This window comes from Balaenoptera ricei, chromosome 19 (genome assembly GCF_028023285.1).
Source record: "Balaenoptera ricei isolate mBalRic1 chromosome 19, mBalRic1.hap2, whole genome shotgun sequence".
Lineage (NCBI taxonomy): Eukaryota > Metazoa > Chordata > Mammalia > Artiodactyla > Balaenopteridae > Balaenoptera > Balaenoptera ricei.
In genome coordinates this window covers 45780229-45799614 of record NC_082657.1, presented here as the reverse complement: position 1 = coordinate 45799614, position 19386 = coordinate 45780229, and the positions used below count along the sequence as shown (strand labels likewise).

Here is a 19386-nt window from a genome sequence, read left to right as displayed (position 1 = left end):
GTTTTTTCAACTTCTCAAATGTTTGAAAATTTGCATAATAAAATATTAGGAGGGGAAAAAAACCCCCAGTAACTAAGGAGCCCTAAACTCCCAAATTCCTTACCCTGGAACAAGACTCAATTCTAAATTTCTGAGGACAGAGAATGCTTTGTATTCCTTTTAGAATCCTTCTCAGTGGGACATTCAAGAAATGTTTGTTGAAATGAATGAATGAGAAAGTTCTCTCCCAGCAAGATTCCGTAACAATCAATCAAGTAATTTTCTGACTGCCTTCTATATGCTCTGCAATACAAATAGAAAATATTTAGAAATATAGTAAATAGACTCTCCAGGAGCTTAAAAACCTAAGAATAAAAACAAGACTCAATCTTTTGACGACTTAATAAAAAACCCCATCAGATGGCACATATTAAATCTGAATTTGTGTGGTAGAGATGATATAAATGGTATTTGTGATCAAGGAAGAAACAAATAAATATATTAGCAAATATTAAGTTTTATGGATTAGACAGACCTTGAACTTAAAGAATAGATGGCTTTGGATAGGCACAAAGTATTATCTAATGAGGGAAACTATATGCTACTTACAGAGAACATCGAGAAAAAGTTCAACCTAGGTGGAGCTTTTTTTAGCAGGAATAGAAAGATAATACTGGAAGGGATGATGGGGACCTTTAAATCAAGGGAGTTTCTGCTTCCTATAATGAGGTACAGGGAGTAATAGCAAAGTTCTTTCAGAGGTGGCTGGTTTAGGAAGATAAAGCATTAAAATCCAATATGGTCCATGAAGTGATGAACAGATAAACAAAATGTGATATATCCATACAATAAAATATTACTCAGCAATACAAAGAAATGAAGTTCTGATACACGCTACAATATGAATGAACCTTGAAACATTGTGCTAAGTGAAAGAAGCCAGTCACAAAGGGCTACATATTATGATTCCATATACAGAAAATATCCAGAATAGGCAAATCCATAGAGATAAAAAGTAGATTAATGGTTGCCAGGAGCTGGGGGGTATGGGGAATGGAAAGTGACTGCTAATGGGTATAAGATTTCTTCTTGGGGTGTTGAACATGTGCTGCTTAGATAGTGGTGATGGCTGCACAACTCTGTACATATCCAAAACAACCACTGAAATGTACACTTTAAAAGGGTGAATTTTATGGTATGTGAATTATATCTCAATAAAACTATGATTTAAAAAATCCAGTATGGATTACAAAAAGATAAGATTGAGTGAGCAATTTCAACTGGGAATTATAGTAATCTAAGTCTGGGGCTTGGTTTAGGATGTCACCAGTCCAAGTTAAAAGGGAGGAAAACCTAAGATACTTCTCAAAGGAGGAAAATAACTTGGGTTGAAAGAAAAAGACTAGACTGACTATGGTGTCTGGGCCTGAGGGAGTGGAATCCTGGTAATTTCTAATGGGCAAGGGGAGAAATGGATAATGGGCAATGTAGCAAAATGTGCTGACTGGGGATGCAAGATGATTAATTTAGATTTTACACCTTTAATAAGAACGTTGTGGGACTTACAAGTGGAGGGGTCCTGTGAGAAGAAAATAAAAGTGACCAGGGTACAAGTAAGGATGATTCTGAGTCTACAGCACACAATAAAGAGCTGCAACTACCAGAAGGCAGGCACCCTTTTATAGTGAGGTAATACAGAAAGAAAGGAGAGGAAGCCGGAAGGCAGGCTCCTTAAGGTAGATTCACTAAGAGGGAAAAGCAAGAAAAGCCAAAGACCCAAAGCCAAGAAGCATTGAATGAGTGGGGAAACCAGGAGAGGATAATACTCCAGGAACTGTGGACGGAGGAAATGAATCAAATGGACAGGAGTGCAGGATGGAAGGAGGATGGTGTTGCTCGCCAGACAGATGGTACAGGAGTGCAGTCAGGGAAAGAAGTCTGGAGGGAGGGAGAATCAAGGTTATGGGTATTTCCTACAAGTCTGGGGCATCCGACAGTGAAAGCAGCAAGAAAAAACAAGGAGGAGACATGGAAGTTCAATTAATGTCTGAATGAGTAAGAAAAGAGATCTCTAAATAATGAAGGGGGACTGAGGACACCAGAGGAGAAAATAATCCAGAAGTAGGGATATAGGATAGGGAGAGATGGTATTCTGAGTGTAGGACAAAGGGCTACTTTCAGAAAGGAAAAAGAAGTACCTTTTCTTCCAAGACCTACCAGCAGCAAGACACCCTAATGGAGAAGGGAGACATACAGAGGTGTCATCCAGGAGACGGTCCAACCTCTTCTACAGGTCTAGGCACTCCCAAGGCAGCAATCTGAAGGTGCTTCCCTCTCCCTCAGCTGTGCCATTGTCCTACATGCTTGATTCTCCCTCATTTACCTGGACAGAAAGGTCTTTGGATTTCTCCCTCTGCTATCCATGGCTCTTCTCCTTGCTCCAATTTGAAGATCACCTCTGGCTTGGAAACTTGATATCCTGCTCATGGGTAAATACACAAGATTTGGTTGTTTGTGCAAGTAGACAAAGAACCCTCTACAAGTCAGTACTAGGCCTTGATCCTCAGGAACTCTGAAGGGAAAAAATGGTGCAACTTGAGGAGTCATGCAATCAAATGGCCTATTTCCAGTTCTGCAAAAGAAAGACCGTTACCTAAAGAGCAGGCTCAGAAACCCATAAAGCTGGGTCCCAACAAGATGAACAAACTCTAACCCTGTACACTCTGCTCACAGTCACCCAAACTATGAGTCCCACAACCTTAGCAACTGAGAAAGGAAAGACCCACCAATACATAGACAATGAGATGTGGTCCTTACCAAGAGAAACCAAGTGGCTATAGTTCTCCAGCATCACATCCCTGTACAAGCGCCTCTGAGCGGGATCCATGTGGTGCCATTCTTCCTGGGTGAAGTTCACAGCCACATCTTTAAATGTCACTGATTCCTGTAGGAACACATTCCTGCTCAAGTAGGGATCAACCCACAAATGTTCCCATGGCAAAACTGGGAACCTACTGTAGGGTCTATCACAAATGGTGATCACATGTGTGATATCCTGAGGGGGCAATGTTGGGTTAAATATACTAGTTGTTACACAATTTTATAGAGAATCTAATATGGCAGGCAGGAAAGTCATGAGGGGCAATGTGTCCCGCAATCCTGTAAGCCTACTTAGTTTTCTTCTTGTTCCCTTCAAAGCCAAGCCTTTCCTATACAATCACCAATTCCTCACTGCCCATGTGCTTCCTTTGGTACAAAACCCAAATACAGCAGGGAATAAAAAGTGACAGCCCTCCTTCACCCCCATCACCAATCCCACAAACTCCCTACAAATAACCATTGTGAACAGTTTGGTGTATACAGTTAACAGTCCCTTTCCATGTTACACACACACACACACACACACACACACACACAGTCTTGTTTTGTGAAATATCATATAAATTGTTCTACATCCTGCTTTTCACATTCAGCTATGTATCTTGGAAGTCTTTCCTTAGTGCTATGTACAATTTCACCTTATTTCTTTGAATTGCTTCATAGCACCCCAGAGTACAGCTGTACCATAACACACCCATTGCCTAAAACCCATAGCACCCCACTGTACTAAAAACAAGATTCAAACTCCCCCATCACTCACTGGGCTCTGGTCATGCTGACCTTGCCCTGAATATATCAAGCTTGTTCCCACCCTGGGCCTTGGGATCGCGACATGGTTGACAACCAGTCAACCAAAACCATGTTTATGTCTCAGGTCCAGCATCACCGCCTCAGAAAAGGTGTCTTAGCACCTTCCTCTAATTTACTATGCATCGTATTACCATGCTTAATTTTTCTCCTAAAACAGGTATCGCTCACTGTCCAAATTCCTGCCACCTGAACTCAGGAACCAAACAGATTCAGATGAAAAAGGATGCTTGTATTTCTAATCATTATCTGAGATTTGTTAGCTTTTCTGTCTCCCCAATTGCAAGTTCCGTGAGAACAGGGACTTTACCTATCTTATTCACAGCTATATGCCCCCCCAGTGCCTAGACTGATGCCCAGCACATAGCGGATGCTTAGAAAAACTTGGTGAATGAATAAATGGACCAGTTCTTATTATTAGATATTTGGATTAGTTCCAATATTTTGCTATTACAAACATTACTGCAATACATACTCTTTGTGCAAATATATTAGAATTCCTGTAGGCTAGCTAGCTAGAATTGGAATTTCTAGGTCAAAGATTTTTTCATGCTTTACTCCACTCCAATCACTTCTTCCTCACCACCCACTGAAACTGGCTGAGGACCCTCGTGCCTCTGAATAGTCAGTTCTGATGCTCACAGGTTGATTTCTGTCTTGCCTCACCAGGCCTTGTTAAGCCATGGGACACCTGTCACTATGCCCAACTTGAAATATCTCCTTTGGTCCCGGTTAGATTTCTACCTCAAGAAGTACATAATAAAGTATGTAAAGACAATCAGCATGAAAAGACACTGAAAGCAGAGCCATGAGTTCGCTGGAGCAGTGAGGGAAAGTTACGTGAAGGTTTCTGCCTTATTCCATGCCCTCCTCCCATGTGCTTAGCTATAGCTGAATTGGACTTCTGTTTCCTGGAATATATAATTCTCTCCCCACGCTCCCATCCGTCTTTCCCTTGCTAATTCCATACTTCGGGTGTAGGTTAGCACATCTTCAGTGAGGTTTTCTGATCCCCCAGGGGAGGGTCAATCCCCATATCATGTGCTTTAAGCCACTTTGCCCATCCACAATTCAAACAGACCTAATAATCTACTTAATGCTTGTTTTCCTAGTTAGATGGTGAGCATCGTGAGAGCAGGGACTCTACTTTTCCTTTTTTTTAAACTCTAGAATACCAACGTCTAGCAAGTACCTGACCCAACTCTAAATATCTGTTTCCTGACTGCGTTGAGCCTTGAGATGGCTGAGATCTGAATTTTAGAGAAAAGGAGAGTGGGTGGCCCCATCTCCTACTGAGTGAGGTGCACGACCACATCCGTACACAACAATGGCTCCTCCGTATGACATTTCTGCTCAACACTGCGGCTGTGTCCCCACAAGAACAGAGAAGGGTTGAAATGTGGCAGATTTTTCTGACAGAGGTCAGGGATCTGACTGTGCCAGGTAAGATGATACTAGATGCTAAAAAAAAAAAGACACTAGATATTTACTAGGTGCCTGGCTTTACCATATGCACCATGGCAGAATAAAAATGCAAAAGAAAAACACTGCAGTCCTTGAAAAGGTTTCAGTTTATTTTAAAATGTGTTGTTTATTAGAGCACGATATGAGACAATACATAGTAAAGTGGGTGCTACCAGCGTTCTGGGCAGGGAAAACTGGGTACAGGAGAGAAGCTTCAAGGTAGGCTATGCACTGGGCCTTAAGAGGTAAGTACCATTAGGATGGGAGAAAAAAGAGTGGGAATCCAGTCCAGGGACTGAGAAGTTAGAGAAGGGAGGCTGGATTTGGGATGCACATGGCTAGCAGAGAAAAGGTTTAGACCAAGGCAGACATTTTAAGTTAGGCTGTGAGAAGTAACACCTTTCCACTCCTACTCTGTCCTCTAAACTTACAGCCCCTTTGGTTTAGAAACACACAGTTGGCAGCCAACCTGGATTCCTTTGCTTCGCTGGTTCCCCGTATTAAACACATGGCCTCCTGACTTCATTCTGCTTCCCCAAATAGGTTGAACTAATGTTAAAGAATGTGCTGACCAGTAAACAAATGTCTAGTCCAGGCCACTCATTTCTTGCCCTGGCAGGACAACTAACTTCTGTTCTACTACTCACGGTCCCACCAACTCTTTCCTGTGTACTATCAGAGTCACTTCTCTAAAACAAATTTGATCATGCATACAAACCTTTAATTTCTTCCCACTTTTCCCTATTCTTACCGCCTTCACCCTAGTCCATGCCACCATCTCCTCTTACCTGGACCACTGCTACTATCTCCTACCTTGCCTCTCCTTTTCCACTCATGCCCCACCCCTCCCAAGTCTGTTTTCCATATAACTACTAGACTCATCTTGTTAAAACCTTTCAGAGCAAGTCATTCCTTTGCTTAAAAGCCTCCAATGGCATCCCAATTCATCCCAAGTAAAAGCCAATGTCTCTATAGTAGCTACACAGCCCTTCACAATCTGGCCCCCCACTATCTCCCTGACTTCATCTTGAACCTCATCCCTAACCTACTGCTCTCTTACCTTTACTCACCCTGCCCTCCTTACAACTCCTGGAACGTACCACACATGCTTCTGCCTTGAGGTCTTCGCTCTGCCTGTTCCTTGACTTGGAAGCCTCTTCCTGCAGATATGCATGTGGCTCCCCACTCACTTCCTTCCGCTTTTTGTTCATATGTCACCTCACCAGAGCCAACGTCCCTGACCACGCTTTATAAAACAGTGCCCCCCCCCAACCTTGCACTGTCACTCTCTGTTCTTTTCCTTTTTCATAGTCCTTACACCTGACGTGTCATATTTTATTTGTTTACAGTCTGCATCCCACAGCAGAATGTAAATTCCAGGAGAGTAGGAATATTACCTATTTTCTTTATGGCTGAATCTTCATTGGCTACAAGAGGCCGGGCACATAGTGGGTGCTCCATAAATATTTAATAAATTTTCCTTGAGATTAAAAACTAGACTCCTTAGTGTGAGCTTCTGAGCTCTTCCAACCTAGTCCTCACCTTACTTCTGCAGCCTCAGCTCTGGCTTCTCTTCCCCTTGTACACCATGAGTCAGTGTGCAGAACACTTACACCTCCTTGAAAAAAAAAGATCTCTCTCTTCTGCAAGTGCTGCTTCAAAATGTTTGGCCTTCCCTCCTCTGCCTGCTAACACTCACTCTCCCACCAAGACTCAGTCAAGTTCTCTCCTCAGGGGCTCCATTTCTACCTCCAGTTCTAGGCTAACCCCCGCCCCCCAGCTCCCCTCCCTAGGCCTCTCTTCAGCACAGCTCATAAGACACTACCTTATGGCGACTGTTACATATTGTTCACTGTGCTTCTAGAGGGTCAAGACCTTGTCTCAGGCACCTTCGAATCTCCAGAGGCCAGAACCATTTTGGTACATAACGGACAGTCAGTGGTCTGCAAGATTAAATAGGTAAAATGTACTCTGAGATCCTTGGTGTCAGTTAGCCACTCTGAATCAAAGCAACTTTAGGGCATTCCCAATGCAGGTCACACCTCAGACTGTAATAAAATGATCCAGTGATGTCTTGTAAACACTGTTTACCCTTCTTCCAGATTTAACTTGACCTCATAATCAACACCTTTTAAAAATTATCAAGAAGTATTAAATGTTCCCCTTCCTCATGCTGACATAAAGAGGACCTTGGCCAAATGATGGAGCCCAAAGCAAAGAACTGGAAACAGCACATACTAAGTTAAGAAGTTAAGTGTGTAATATCCTTGGGCAAATCACAGACCTCCTGGAGCTCCAATTTTCTCATCTATAACATGGATTCCCTGAACTGAAGAAATAAGAGCTTTAAGAGCAGAAGGGTGAAAGAGTACATCCAGAAAGGACATGTCCAACTATAAAAAGTCACGCTCCTGGGGCTTCCCTGGTGGCGCAGTGGTTGAGAGTCCGCCTGCCAGTGCGGAGGACACGGGTTCGAGCCCTGGTCCCGGAGGATCCCACATGCCGCGGAGCGCCTGGGCCCGTGAGCCACAGTTACTGAGCCTGCGCGTCTGAAGCCTGTGCTCCGCAACAAGAGAGGTCGCGATAGTGAGAGGCCCGCGCACTGCGATGAAGAGTGGCCCCCACTTGCCACAACTGGAGAAAGCCCCCGCACAGGAACTAAGACCCAACACAGGCATAAATAAATAAATAATTAAATAATTAAAAAAAAAAAAAAAAAAAAAAGACACACTCCTCCAACTCTAGCATATACCATCCCTGCAGGAGAAATCCCCTAAAACTATAACTCAGGAAACTTTGTAGTTTTGCAACTTGGCAAAGCTCAAAACCAGAGCCTGGCAGCTAATGAGTAAAAATAATCTAGTTATTTATATCACATATTTTTAAATACTGTATTTATACTACACGTAACATTTTTATTTATTATATTTAATATAACTATTAAATATAACATTTAATTTTTATATTACATACAATTATAGTAATATAAAAACTACCCCCCTCTAAGACCAAGTTACTTTAACCAATTAGAATACATTAAATTTACTGGGATACAGTGTGGCATTTTCACTCAAGTACTCGGTGCTCTATGATACTGGACAATAACAGTTTGGTAAGCTGAGAGTTAACAGCGTCCCTAACAAGTGCGAACAGAGAGAAGTAACATGATTACTGTTAGCCTTCACACACATACACAGATGCCCTACTGAGGCTAATGGCATCATCATCTACAGTATCCCAACTGGAAACCTGGACCTTACCCTTGACTCTTCATTTTTCCTTTATGCCCTAGAATTACCAACAGCCTCAAAAATGTCTCCTACATTCAGTCCCTTCCCTTCATCTTTCAAACCCAGCTCAAATCCTCCCTTGCCAACAATGGGCAATGGCCTAATGGTCTCGATCTATGCTGTCTAATATGGTAGCAACTTGCCACATGTGAATACTGAGCACTAGTAATGTGGCTAGTCCAAATTAGGACATGCAGTTAAGTGTAAAACACTGGATTTCAAAGACTTAGTACCAAAAAATATATAAAACATCTCATTAAGTACCAAAAAATATATAAAACATCTCATTAATAATTTTAAAATATTTATTCATGTAGAAATGATAAGATTTTGGCTATATGAGGTTAGATAGTATGCATTACTAAAATTAACTTCCCATTTCTTTCTACATTGTGGCTACTAGAAAATTTAAAATTATCCATGTAGCTTATGTTTGTTTTGGACGACACTGTTCTAGGTTGTTCTAGATCTCCACCTCAGGCCATTCTCTCTAGGTGACAGAATCATCTTTTTCTTAAATTCTGCCTGCTGCCACACACCCCATGCTTCCGACAGTGGACTCTCTGCCCTGATTACATCATTCTCTTCCATGTTTCCTTGCCTTTGTACATCCTATTCTGATCATCATGTACTTTCTTCCCTCAGCTCTACAGGATAAATTCCAAGTCATCCTTCTAGAACCAGTTCAATGGTCCCTTCCCTTCTGAAGCTTTTCCAGATCCCTGCCACCTTTAGTATTTGGTCCACATCTCAATTTCAGAACTATAGCTACATTTTCATGTTTTTCTCCCTCAACAATTTCTCAAACTCCTTTTCATTTCAGTATTTCCAAAACTAAGCATGTTGGAACTTTCCAGAATCACAGGGGCAATTTGGAAAAATTGACCATTCATGAAAGGCCCTACCAGGCAACATTTAAAAGCTCCTTACATGATTCATTATAAAAAAGCAACAATTAACATTTATTGAGCATTCACTGCAGGCCACGCACCCCCTCACTAAATTTTCTCACTGAAGCCTTACTGCCACCCCACAGGAAGCAGATACCTTCTCCTGACTGGTTCTGAAGCGTGACCCTGGTTAAGAATACCAGCCGGCACAGAGCAGGCATTCTAAAAATGTCTGCTGAGTGAATGAACAGAGTCTGGGTAATTCTTACCAAAGGAAAACGAGGAGTCATTTTGAGGATTAAAAAAACATTACAGATTAGTGAAATCTATTCTTGGATTATAAATAGCAGAGGCAAATGGCAAAACGATGGCATTAACAGCCAAATCTAAAAGCTGGCTTCTCTTAAATACTGGCTGAACAAAAAAACCTCTGACAAATATACTAAAAGAAGAAATAAAAAAATAAATCAATTGAAAAATAAGGGGAAGGGGCTTCCCTGGTGGCGCAGTGGTTAAGAATCTGCCTGCCAACGCAGGGGACACGGGTTCGAGCCCTGGTCCGGGAAGATCCCACATGCCACGCAGCAACTAAGCCCGTGCGCCACAACTACTGAGACTGCGCTCTAGATCCTGCGAGCCACAACTACTGAGCCCGCGCGCCTAGAGCCCGTGCTCCGCAACAAGAGAAGCCACCGCAATGAGAAGCCCGCACACCACAACGAAGAGTAGCCCCGCTCTCCACAACTAGAGAAAGCCCGTGCGCAGCAACAAAGACCCAACGCAGCCATAAATAAATTAATTAATTAATTAAAAAAAAAAAAATAAGGGAAGGGACTTCCCTGGTGGCACAGTGGTTAAGAATCCGCCTGCCAATGCAGGGGACATGGGTTCGATCCCTGGTCCGGGAAGATCCCACATGCCACAGAGCAACTAAGCTCGTGCGCCACAACTACTGAAGCCTGTGCACCTAGAGACTGTGCTCCACAACAAGAAAAGCCACCACAATGAGAAGCCCACGCAACACAACGAAGAGTAACCCCCGCTCGCCACAACTAGAGAAAGCCCATGCACAGCAACGAAGATCCAACACAGCCAAAAATAAATAAATAAATAATAAATTAATTTTTAAAAATAATAAAAAAATAAAATAAAAATAAAAATAAGGGGATAAACCAGTAAAATACCCAGCAGTGTGTTAAGAAATGTGAAAGATCTTAGTGAAGTGGATAATTTTTAAATCCTAAATCACCAATGTTGACACAAAAAAGGAGAGAAAATAATTGAGGAAGAAACAGAGAAAACTGTTCCCAAGTCATCCTCTTTATAAAAATCCTGGATCTAAATGTTTTATAGGTAAATTCTTTCAAAAGACAGAAAAAGATGAAAAGCAATCTGAATGTTTCTACAAGTTAAGGATGAGCAAGCCACCAAAACCTGCCAAAGATCTCTCTCTCGTAAAAAAAAATTTTTTTTTAATTATCTATTGTAACCAATGTGATTTTATCCCAGTATTATTTGTAATAGCAGAAACTTTATAAGCAACCTAAATGTCCTCTGAGAAATGGTTAAATTTTAGTATATCATACAAAGCAGTATAATACAGCCATAAAAGTGATTTAAAAAAACAAAAGAAAAATCCTCATAAAAATTAGATGAAATTTAAAATGTTGTAATTGAGGGGACTTCCCTGGTGGTCCAGAGGTTAAGAATTTGCCTTCCAATGCAGGGGACCCGCGTTCAATCCCTGTTTGGGGAACTAAGATCCCACATGCCATGGGGCAAATAAGCCCGCGTGCCATAACTACTGAGCCCACGTGCCACAACTACTGAAGCCCACGCTCTAGAGCCCGCGAGCCACAACTGCTGAGCCCGCATGCCACAACTTCTGAAGCCCATGTGCCTGGAGCCCATGCTCCACAACAGGAGAAGCCACTGCAAGGAGAAGGCCACCCACAGCAACAAAGGGTGGCCCCCGCTCGCTACAACTAGAGAAGGCCCGCGCACAGCAATAAAGACCCAACACAGCCAAAATAATGGGAAAAATTACATTTTTGCTATGTGAGGAGCAGAAAATGCAGAAAGTATAAAATCACTGCCTGGGGTTAAGTGGTTATTAATGTTCGCTCATGTGACACCCACTTACTGTGTGCGTACTTTGGAGCAAAGGATGAAAGGAGTCAGGTGGCCCTTCTCTAGAAAAGCAGAAAGCCCAGTACGAGATGGATGGGTAAGCACACCACTCCATATGACATTAGACACTACTATGACAAGTGTACATAGGTGTTACAGGAATGCACAAGAGAGGCACTTGACCTTACCCAGGGGAAGGAGGGTCTGAGCTGAAGCTTAAAAGACCAGCACCAGTCAGCTCAGGAAGAGGTTAAGAAAGGGGACCTCGGTATGGAGGGAGCTTGAATATCCCTGGCCACAAACATCCTGACCTGGTTCAGCAAGTGGCTTGGTTTCCCTGGAGCATCTCGTCTGAGTTTGTGACCTGATCCAGCTTTTGCTGGGTCTGTTCAATCCTGATGACTGAACCACAGAGCTCTCTTGGGATCTGAAGTCAATAGAGACCAGGGCCTGGTCCCTCTGCATTTCCTCCCCTTCAAGATAGAACACCAAGAAACCTGGTCTCCATAAGCAGCTTTTTCCTATAAAACTTTCCCCATTTCTTACTTTTCTGGTGGCTCCAACTTTAAGAATGGTAAAAAAAAAAAAAAAGAATGGTAAACACCTTTTCAAAATCCTAACTAAAAACATAGTACACATATAACGGAAAAAAGAATGCATAGTGTTTAGACAGCTATAGTTACTAACAATCCATAGATCCCAAGGATTTTGGGGGTATTCCGCCCAGCCCATCTCTGCTCCCATTCCCCTCCCACTGTGGGACCACTTTAGTTATTTGTTAGCTAAGCCCTGGGAGAAGGTCTCAACCACAGGAGTCCCAACTTTCAAACACTTGCTCCTGCACATCATTCACAGCCATATTTAAAACTAAGAACAGTTAGTTCCCTGCTCAAAAACATTGGCTCAAGCTACAATAGCCTCCTTGCAGCTCCTTGAACACACCAGACACACATCCCACTGTTCCCTCTACCCAGAACACTCTCCCCCAGAACTGAATGTTGTTAACTCCCACACTTCCTTCAAGTCTGCTCAGATGGTAACATCTCAATAAGGATAAGGCTTACCCTGACCACCCTATTTAAATTGCACTCCTTGGACTTCCCTCGTGGCCCAGTGGTTAAGAATCCGCCTGCCAATGCAGGGGACATGGGTTCGATCCCTGGTCCAGGAAGATCCCACATGCTGCAGAGCAACAAAGCCCGTGCGCCACAACCACTGAGTCCGTGTGCTGCAACTACTGAAGCCCACGCACCGTAGAGCCCACGCGCCACAACTACGAAAGCCCGCGTGCCTAGAGCCCATGCTCCGCAACAAGAGAAGCCACCGCAATGAGAAGCCCGTGCACCGCAACAAAGGGTAACCCCCGCTCACCACAACTACAGAAAACCCACATGCAGCCACGAAGACCCAATGCAGCCAATATAAATGAATGAATGAATGAATAAATAAATAAATAAATAGCACTCCTACCACAAGCCCCCAGTTCCCTACTCAATTCCCCTCATCCTTCTCTACCTTTTATCTTTTTTCTAGGGTACTGATGCCTTCTAGGATATCATACAATTTCCTTACTTAATTTTTTGCCTCCTTCTAAGATGAAAGCCCCGGACTTCCCTGGTGGTGCAGTGGTTAAGAATCCACCTGCCAATGCAGGGGGCATGGGTTCGAGCCCTGGTCCGGGAAGATCCCACATACTGCGGAGCACCTAAGCCCGTGCACCACAACTACTGAGCCTGCGCTCTAGAGCCCACGAGCCACAACTACTGAGCCCGCGAGCCTAGAGCCCCTGCTCAGCAACAAGATAAGCCACCGCAATGAGAAACGTGCACACCACAACGAAGAGTAACCCCCGCTCGCCACAACTAGAAAAAGCCTGTGCGCAGCAATGAAGACTCAACACAGCCAAAAATAAATAAATTAAATTAAAAAAAAAAAAAAAAAAAGATGTAAGCTCCATGAGAGCAAGGACCATTATAAATTTTGTCCACTAATGTATACCAACCACCTAGAAAAGTGTCTTAACACATCATAGGGGTTCAATGACTATCTGCTGAATGAATGTATGAATGAATGAATGGATTACCAAGGCCAAAGAGAAAAAAGTCCAAACGCCCTTGTATTCTCGTCTATGCAGTGCCTGCAGCCCACACCCACTGTCACACAGGACAATGGTTTCGGATATAGGCCCCTCATCTTCTTGCCTCCCAACCCCTGCCCCACAGTCAATCAGCTCTACCCCCACCCCCTTCATTTTCACCTACTTAGACCCTGCCCCTATTCAAAGGTGAAATCTCCACTGACTCTTCCCACAGGCAGAATTTCCTCTCCCTTCTGCACTCACAGCAGTCCCTGGATCTCTGCAGCAACACCTGACACCACCTTTCTGGTGCTATACTTCTGCATGGGGCTGTCCTCCCCCACTAAATTAACTTCCTGGATAAGTAGTCACATGACTCAACTACTCATCTTTTGCATTCCTCTGAGGGCCAGGCTCAGAGAAGGGGAACCATTGACAAAGGGAAATTTCTGCCTGAAAAGCCCCATTTGTAGGGCCAGTGTTCTGTTCTGTCCTGTCCTCCGTCCCCAGTCATCATCTAGAGCCTGAGTTAGGTAACCCAAGTGAACACTGTCAGGCCATTCCATGAGAATATAACTGAGTGCTTTAGGGAACACAGCTTTAAAAGTGAAGTTTAAAGAGGTCCCCTAGGGCTTCCCTGGTGGCGCAGTGGTTGAGAATCTGCCTGCTAATGTAGGGGACACGGGTTCGAGCCCTGGTCTGGGAAGATCCCACATGCCGCGGAGCAACTAGGCCCGTGAGCCACAATTACTGAGCCTGCGCGTCTGGAGCCTGTGCTCCGCAACAAGAGAGGCCACGATAGTGAAAGGCCCGCGCACCGCGATGAAGAGTGGCCCCCGCTTGCTGCAACTAGAGAAAGCCCTTGCACAGAAACGAAGACCCAACACAGCCAAAAATAAATAATAAATAAATAAATTTATTAAAAAAAAAAAAAAAGAGGTCCCTAAAGTTTACTGCTCAGAATACAGATTCATTTTCACCATCAAAAGGCAACTCCCACCCCCACCATATGGAAATGATCAACACCCCCATGAGGTGTTAAGTGAGTTAAGTCATCTGAATTCTCACAACCTACTGAGGAAACACTTTATACGGAAAGGTGCTGATGACAGTGATTTGCTCTGGCTCTCCTCAAACAAAATAACTGTTTTGTTCTAGTACTGTTACTTGTCTTACTCCTTAAAGCTCACCCCTGTAAAACAAAAACATGTAACAAGAAGTAAAAAAATATAAAGACGTTATATGCTGTGTTTAATTTACTGTGAACTGCTTTTAAAGAACACTGGTATTTTCACCCGATTTGTCTCACACCCTAGCAACTAGAATCTGTGATTTTTCCTTAATTGTAAAGAGAGTGTGGATTAAAATACCATCTGAACTTTGTTATATTTTCACTGATAAGAGTCTGTAAATCAATAGGTAAGCTCAGAGTTGTGATGCTTCTAGAAAATGCCTCCTGTCTCACAAGAATAAATGGATTCACAAATCGGCGTTATGTTAATTAAGTTGAAGGCGGGACATCTGGGGATGTGCATTATTATACCTCTGTTAAAGCAGAAGAAAACATGTAAAGCTACGGGACACGTCCTCCCTTCCTCCTTGCCCGGGAAGAGCCCACCTCCAGCCTCTTCCTAGACAAGTCCAGACCAGGCTTCTTTGGTCCCTTAAGGTCTCTCTATGGCCCCTGGGTCAGAAGCTAGGGCTCCTATCTCCTTCACTCACAGTCACTTTCCCCTCTACATTTTCTATTCTGTCACCCGACCCTCTAGATTCCTAATGGACAGAGTTCAAGGAATTGGCTTGGCCCTCAGGATTCTCAACACTGACACTTCTAATACATCCACTCTTAACTCCTCCCACAAGACCACCCCGCCCTGGTCCCCCTCCTCCCCACAGTGCAGCCCTCCTTTGGGGAAGCCCTTTCCCCCCAGCTCTGGACACCTTGGTTTTGCAAGGCTAGGAGGCTCCGAGGGGGCAAGCAAGCCAGAAAGGGGAGTCGCTCAAGCGGAGAACAATGACTACTCCAAATACGCCCCGGGCTAGGAACGGGCTGCTCACCTGGGGCCTGGCCGTCGGAGGCCTCGGGGCCATTCCTGCGTCGCCGGGCCCGGCTCCTATACAGGGTCTGGGGAGAGAGGAGAGGGCCCACTCAGCCAACTGCCAACCGCACCGCACCCTGCCAGGCCCGGCCCGCCTCCGCCCCGCAGCCACTTCTCCAGGGGAGAGAGGTGGGGAGGTGCGCGGGCCCTGCCTGGGCCTGCCTCCCCCAAACTAAACGCTCGCCGCCTCCTGGACACCCTCCTCCGGCCACGCCCAGTCCCATCCGCAGGATGGTGGGCGCGGCCGAACGCACGCGCGCAAAGCCCGTGGGAGGTGCCGCCCCAACCCGCGCACTCGGAATCACCGCCTCCTGGGGACTCCGGATTTCGAGACCTCAGGCCCACCCAGGGCTCGGGCCGGCTCCTCCAGCCCCCAGTGCAGGTTCAGTCCTCTGCAACTCTAAAGTCCGAGGGGCGGCCTACCGGGGCCGGACAATGGCCGCAGCGGCGGGGTAGAGCCGGAAGTGCGCCTGCGCATGCGGAGCCTTTCTCCCGCAACCGCCGGGCTGCGGCGGGCGCGCGACTACACTTCCCAGTGGCCACCGCGCATGGGTCCCATGGAGGCTGCCTGGTCGGACGCTTCGCTTTCCGAGCCGCCTGGGTGGGGACCGCTATCGGGGCCCAATGGGTCGGAGGGTGGGGCTTGAGTACTCCTGCTTCCGCTTATTCCAGTAACAGTCACTGAGCGCCTTCTCTGTGCCAGGAGCGTGTTGCTAGGGGCGGGATACTGCGGTAGATCGGGCAGGAAAGATCCTGCTTTCTGGGAGCGAGTATGCACTCCTGTGGACGAGGCCGACAAAAAAACCCCGTAAACATATCAACAAGATAATTTCACGTACTGACTTCAGCTGTAGGAATAAGACAGTGAAGGGAGTGGGGCAACGTTGCCTCTTCTATATCGTCTTCACAAAGGTTTGGACACTGACTCCCCAGACCACATATATAGAATATTACGGCTAAGATACTTGATGAAATAGTTGATACTACAGAAAGAAAAAAACAAAAAACCTTCAGGTGAATCCGTAGCCTCCCGAACAGTATTCAAAAGCAAACTGTGCCACTGCCATGTTATTTCATTACTTGGTATCCCATTGCTCAGGATTTTGTACTTGGGGAAATAAATAAATGATGGAAAATTTCAACACAAAGAATTAGATTTATATAATTATGTTTTATATATCACAAATAGTCTAAAAGCTTCCTAGACTTACACTTGATTTTTTTAACATTAGAGTATCACATATTCACATGGTAGAAAATGATTGCAAGTAAATGTTCTTTTTGTTACATGCTTTATCAAGATGATGGACATTAAAAAAAAAATAATGCTTTCCACCACTGCCGCCTGAATATAATGCTGTGGAACAAACAGAAGGCATCATTCAGAAATATGAATGAGTGGTCTAAGGAGGCCTCTCTGAGGCAGGAACTCAGTAGACTGAGACCTAATGAGGCAACTGCTGGAACATGAGGGAGAAAAGAATTCCAGGCTGAAGGAACTGAGGGTGCCAAAGCCCCACGGTGGAAACAAACTTGATGTGTTTTAGAAACTGATGCCTAATGTAGCTGTAGCAGAGTGACGGGGAGGGAGAGTAAGTGACATAGACGTAGGACAGGTAGGCTGGGGTTTGATGGAGCAAAGGTTTTTAGAGGCTGTGATAAGGAGTGTGGATTTTACTTTGAATGTGATGGGAACCACTGGGTTAGCAGGAGCAGTGGGTCATTTACTACTATGAGGGGATAAGAGAAAATTTCCCTGTTGTCCCAGAACTGGTAACCAGGACTCAGAGCTGAGATTAAATTCTTCTGCATTCGAAAGAGAGACAAAATGGCGTTTTTCACAGAACTAGAAAAAATAATTCTAAAATTTGTATGGAAATACAAAAGACCCCAAATAGCCAAAACAATCTTGAGAAAGAAGAGCAGAGCTGGAGGTATCACACTCCCCCTGATTTCAAGCTACAGTCATCAAAACAGTATTGGCACAAAAACAGACACATACATCAATGGTACAGAATAGAGAGCCCAGAAATGAACCCGCACTTATATGGGCAATTAATCTATGACAAAGGAAACAAGAATATAAAATGGGGAAAAGACAGCCTGTTTGATAAATAGTGTTGGGAAAACTGGACAGCTACATGCAAAAGAGTCAAACCGGATAATCTCTCACACCAAGCACAAAAATAAATTCAAAATGGATTAAAGGCTTAAATGTAAAACCTGAAATCGTAAAACTTCTAGAGGAAAACATAGGCAGTACTCTCTTTGACCTAAGTCCTAGTAACATATATTTTTTGGATATGTCTCCCCAGGCAAGGGAAAGTAAAGCACAAATAAATAAATGGGGCTACATCAAACTAAAAAGCTTTTGCCCAGCGAAGGAAATATCAATAAAATAAAAAGACCACCTACTGAATGGGAGAAGATACTTGTAAATGATATATCCAATAAGAGGTTAGTATCCAAAATATACAGAGAACTCGTACAATTCAACATCAAAAAACCAAACAACCAAATTTTTAAAATGGGCAGAGGATCTGAATAGACATTTTTCCAAAGAAGACATACAGATGGCCAAGAGACACATGAAAGTGCTGTCTGTTGAAATGAAAATGAGTGATGCTCAACATCACTAATGATCAAGGAAATGAACATCAAAACCACAATGAGATATCACCTCACAGCTGTGAGAATGGCTATTATAAAAAAGACAAATGACAACTGTTAGTGAGGACACTGAGAAAAAGGAACCCTCACGCACTGTTGGTGGGAATGTAAAGTGCTGCAGCCACTATGAAAAACAGTTGGAGATTTTTCAAAAAATTAAAAATAGAACTACCATGATCCAGCAATTTCACTCCTGGGTATTTATCCAAGGAAAACAAAAAACACTAATTAGAAAAGATATATGTACCCCTATGTTCATTGCAGCATTATCTACAATAGCCAAGATATGGAAGCAACCTAAGTGCCATCAACAGATGAATGGATAAAAATGTGGTATATATACAATAGAATATTAGCCATAAAAAGCAATGAAATCTGGGCTTCCCTGGTGGCGCAGTGGTTGAGAATCTGCCTGCCAATGCAGGGGACATGGGTTCGAGCCCTGGTCTGGGAAGATCCCACATGCCGCGGAGCAACTGGGCCCGTGAGCCACAACTACTGAGCCTGCGCATCTGGAGCCTGTGCTCCGCAACAAGAGAGGCCGTGATAGTGAGAGGCCGGTGCACCGCGATGAAGAGTGGCGCCCGCTTGCCACAACTAGAGAAAGCCCTCGCACAGAAGCGAAGACCCAACACAGCCATAAATAAAATTAATTAATTAATTAATTAATTAATTTAAAAAAAACACAGCCCATAAGAAAAAAAAGAATGAAATCTTACCATTTTTGACAACATCGATGGACCTAGAGGGTACTATGCTAAGTGAAATAAGTCAGAGAAAGACAAATACTGTATGATATCACTTGTATGTGGAATCTGAAAAACAAAACAAATGAACAAACATAAAACAGAAACAGAATTATAGATACAGAGAACAAACAGGTGGTTACCAGAGGAGAAGGGGTGGGGGGAAGAATAGGTAAGGAAGATTAAGAGGTAGAAACTTCCAGTCCCAAAATAAATGAGCCACAGGTATAAAATGTACAGTGTGGGGAATATAGTCAATAACAAAGTAATATCTTTGGGGTGATGTAACTAGATTTATGTGGTGATCATTTGAAATGTATAGAAAAAAATCACTATGTTGTGTAAGAGGAACTA

At 43.9% G+C, this 19386-nt stretch overlaps 1 protein-coding gene across 5 annotated transcripts in view; it reads right to left on the bottom strand.

Moving 5' to 3' along the window:
- The window catches only part of ZFP90 (ZFP90 zinc finger protein), a 63888-nt gene extending 47857 nt beyond the window's left edge, over nucleotides 1-16031 (bottom strand). For 3 of the 5 annotated variants that reach the window (XM_059904943.1, XM_059904939.1, XM_059904942.1), the window contains exons 1-4: nucleotides 15912-16031; nucleotides 15576-15642; nucleotides 2797-2923; nucleotides 2363-2458 (exon numbers count right to left, since the gene is read on the bottom strand). In XM_059904943.1, coding sequence (XP_059760926.1) covers nucleotides 2363-2458; nucleotides 2797-2923; nucleotides 15576-15608 — 256 coding nt within the window. In that variant the 5' untranslated portion in view covers nucleotides 15609-15642; nucleotides 15912-16031. The remainder of the gene's footprint in view (nucleotides 1-2362; nucleotides 2459-2796; nucleotides 2924-15575; nucleotides 15643-15911) is intronic. The other 2 variants (XM_059904941.1, XM_059904940.1) reach the window with 2 other exon arrangements.
- Between the last annotated feature and the right edge of the window lie 3355 nt (nucleotides 16032-19386).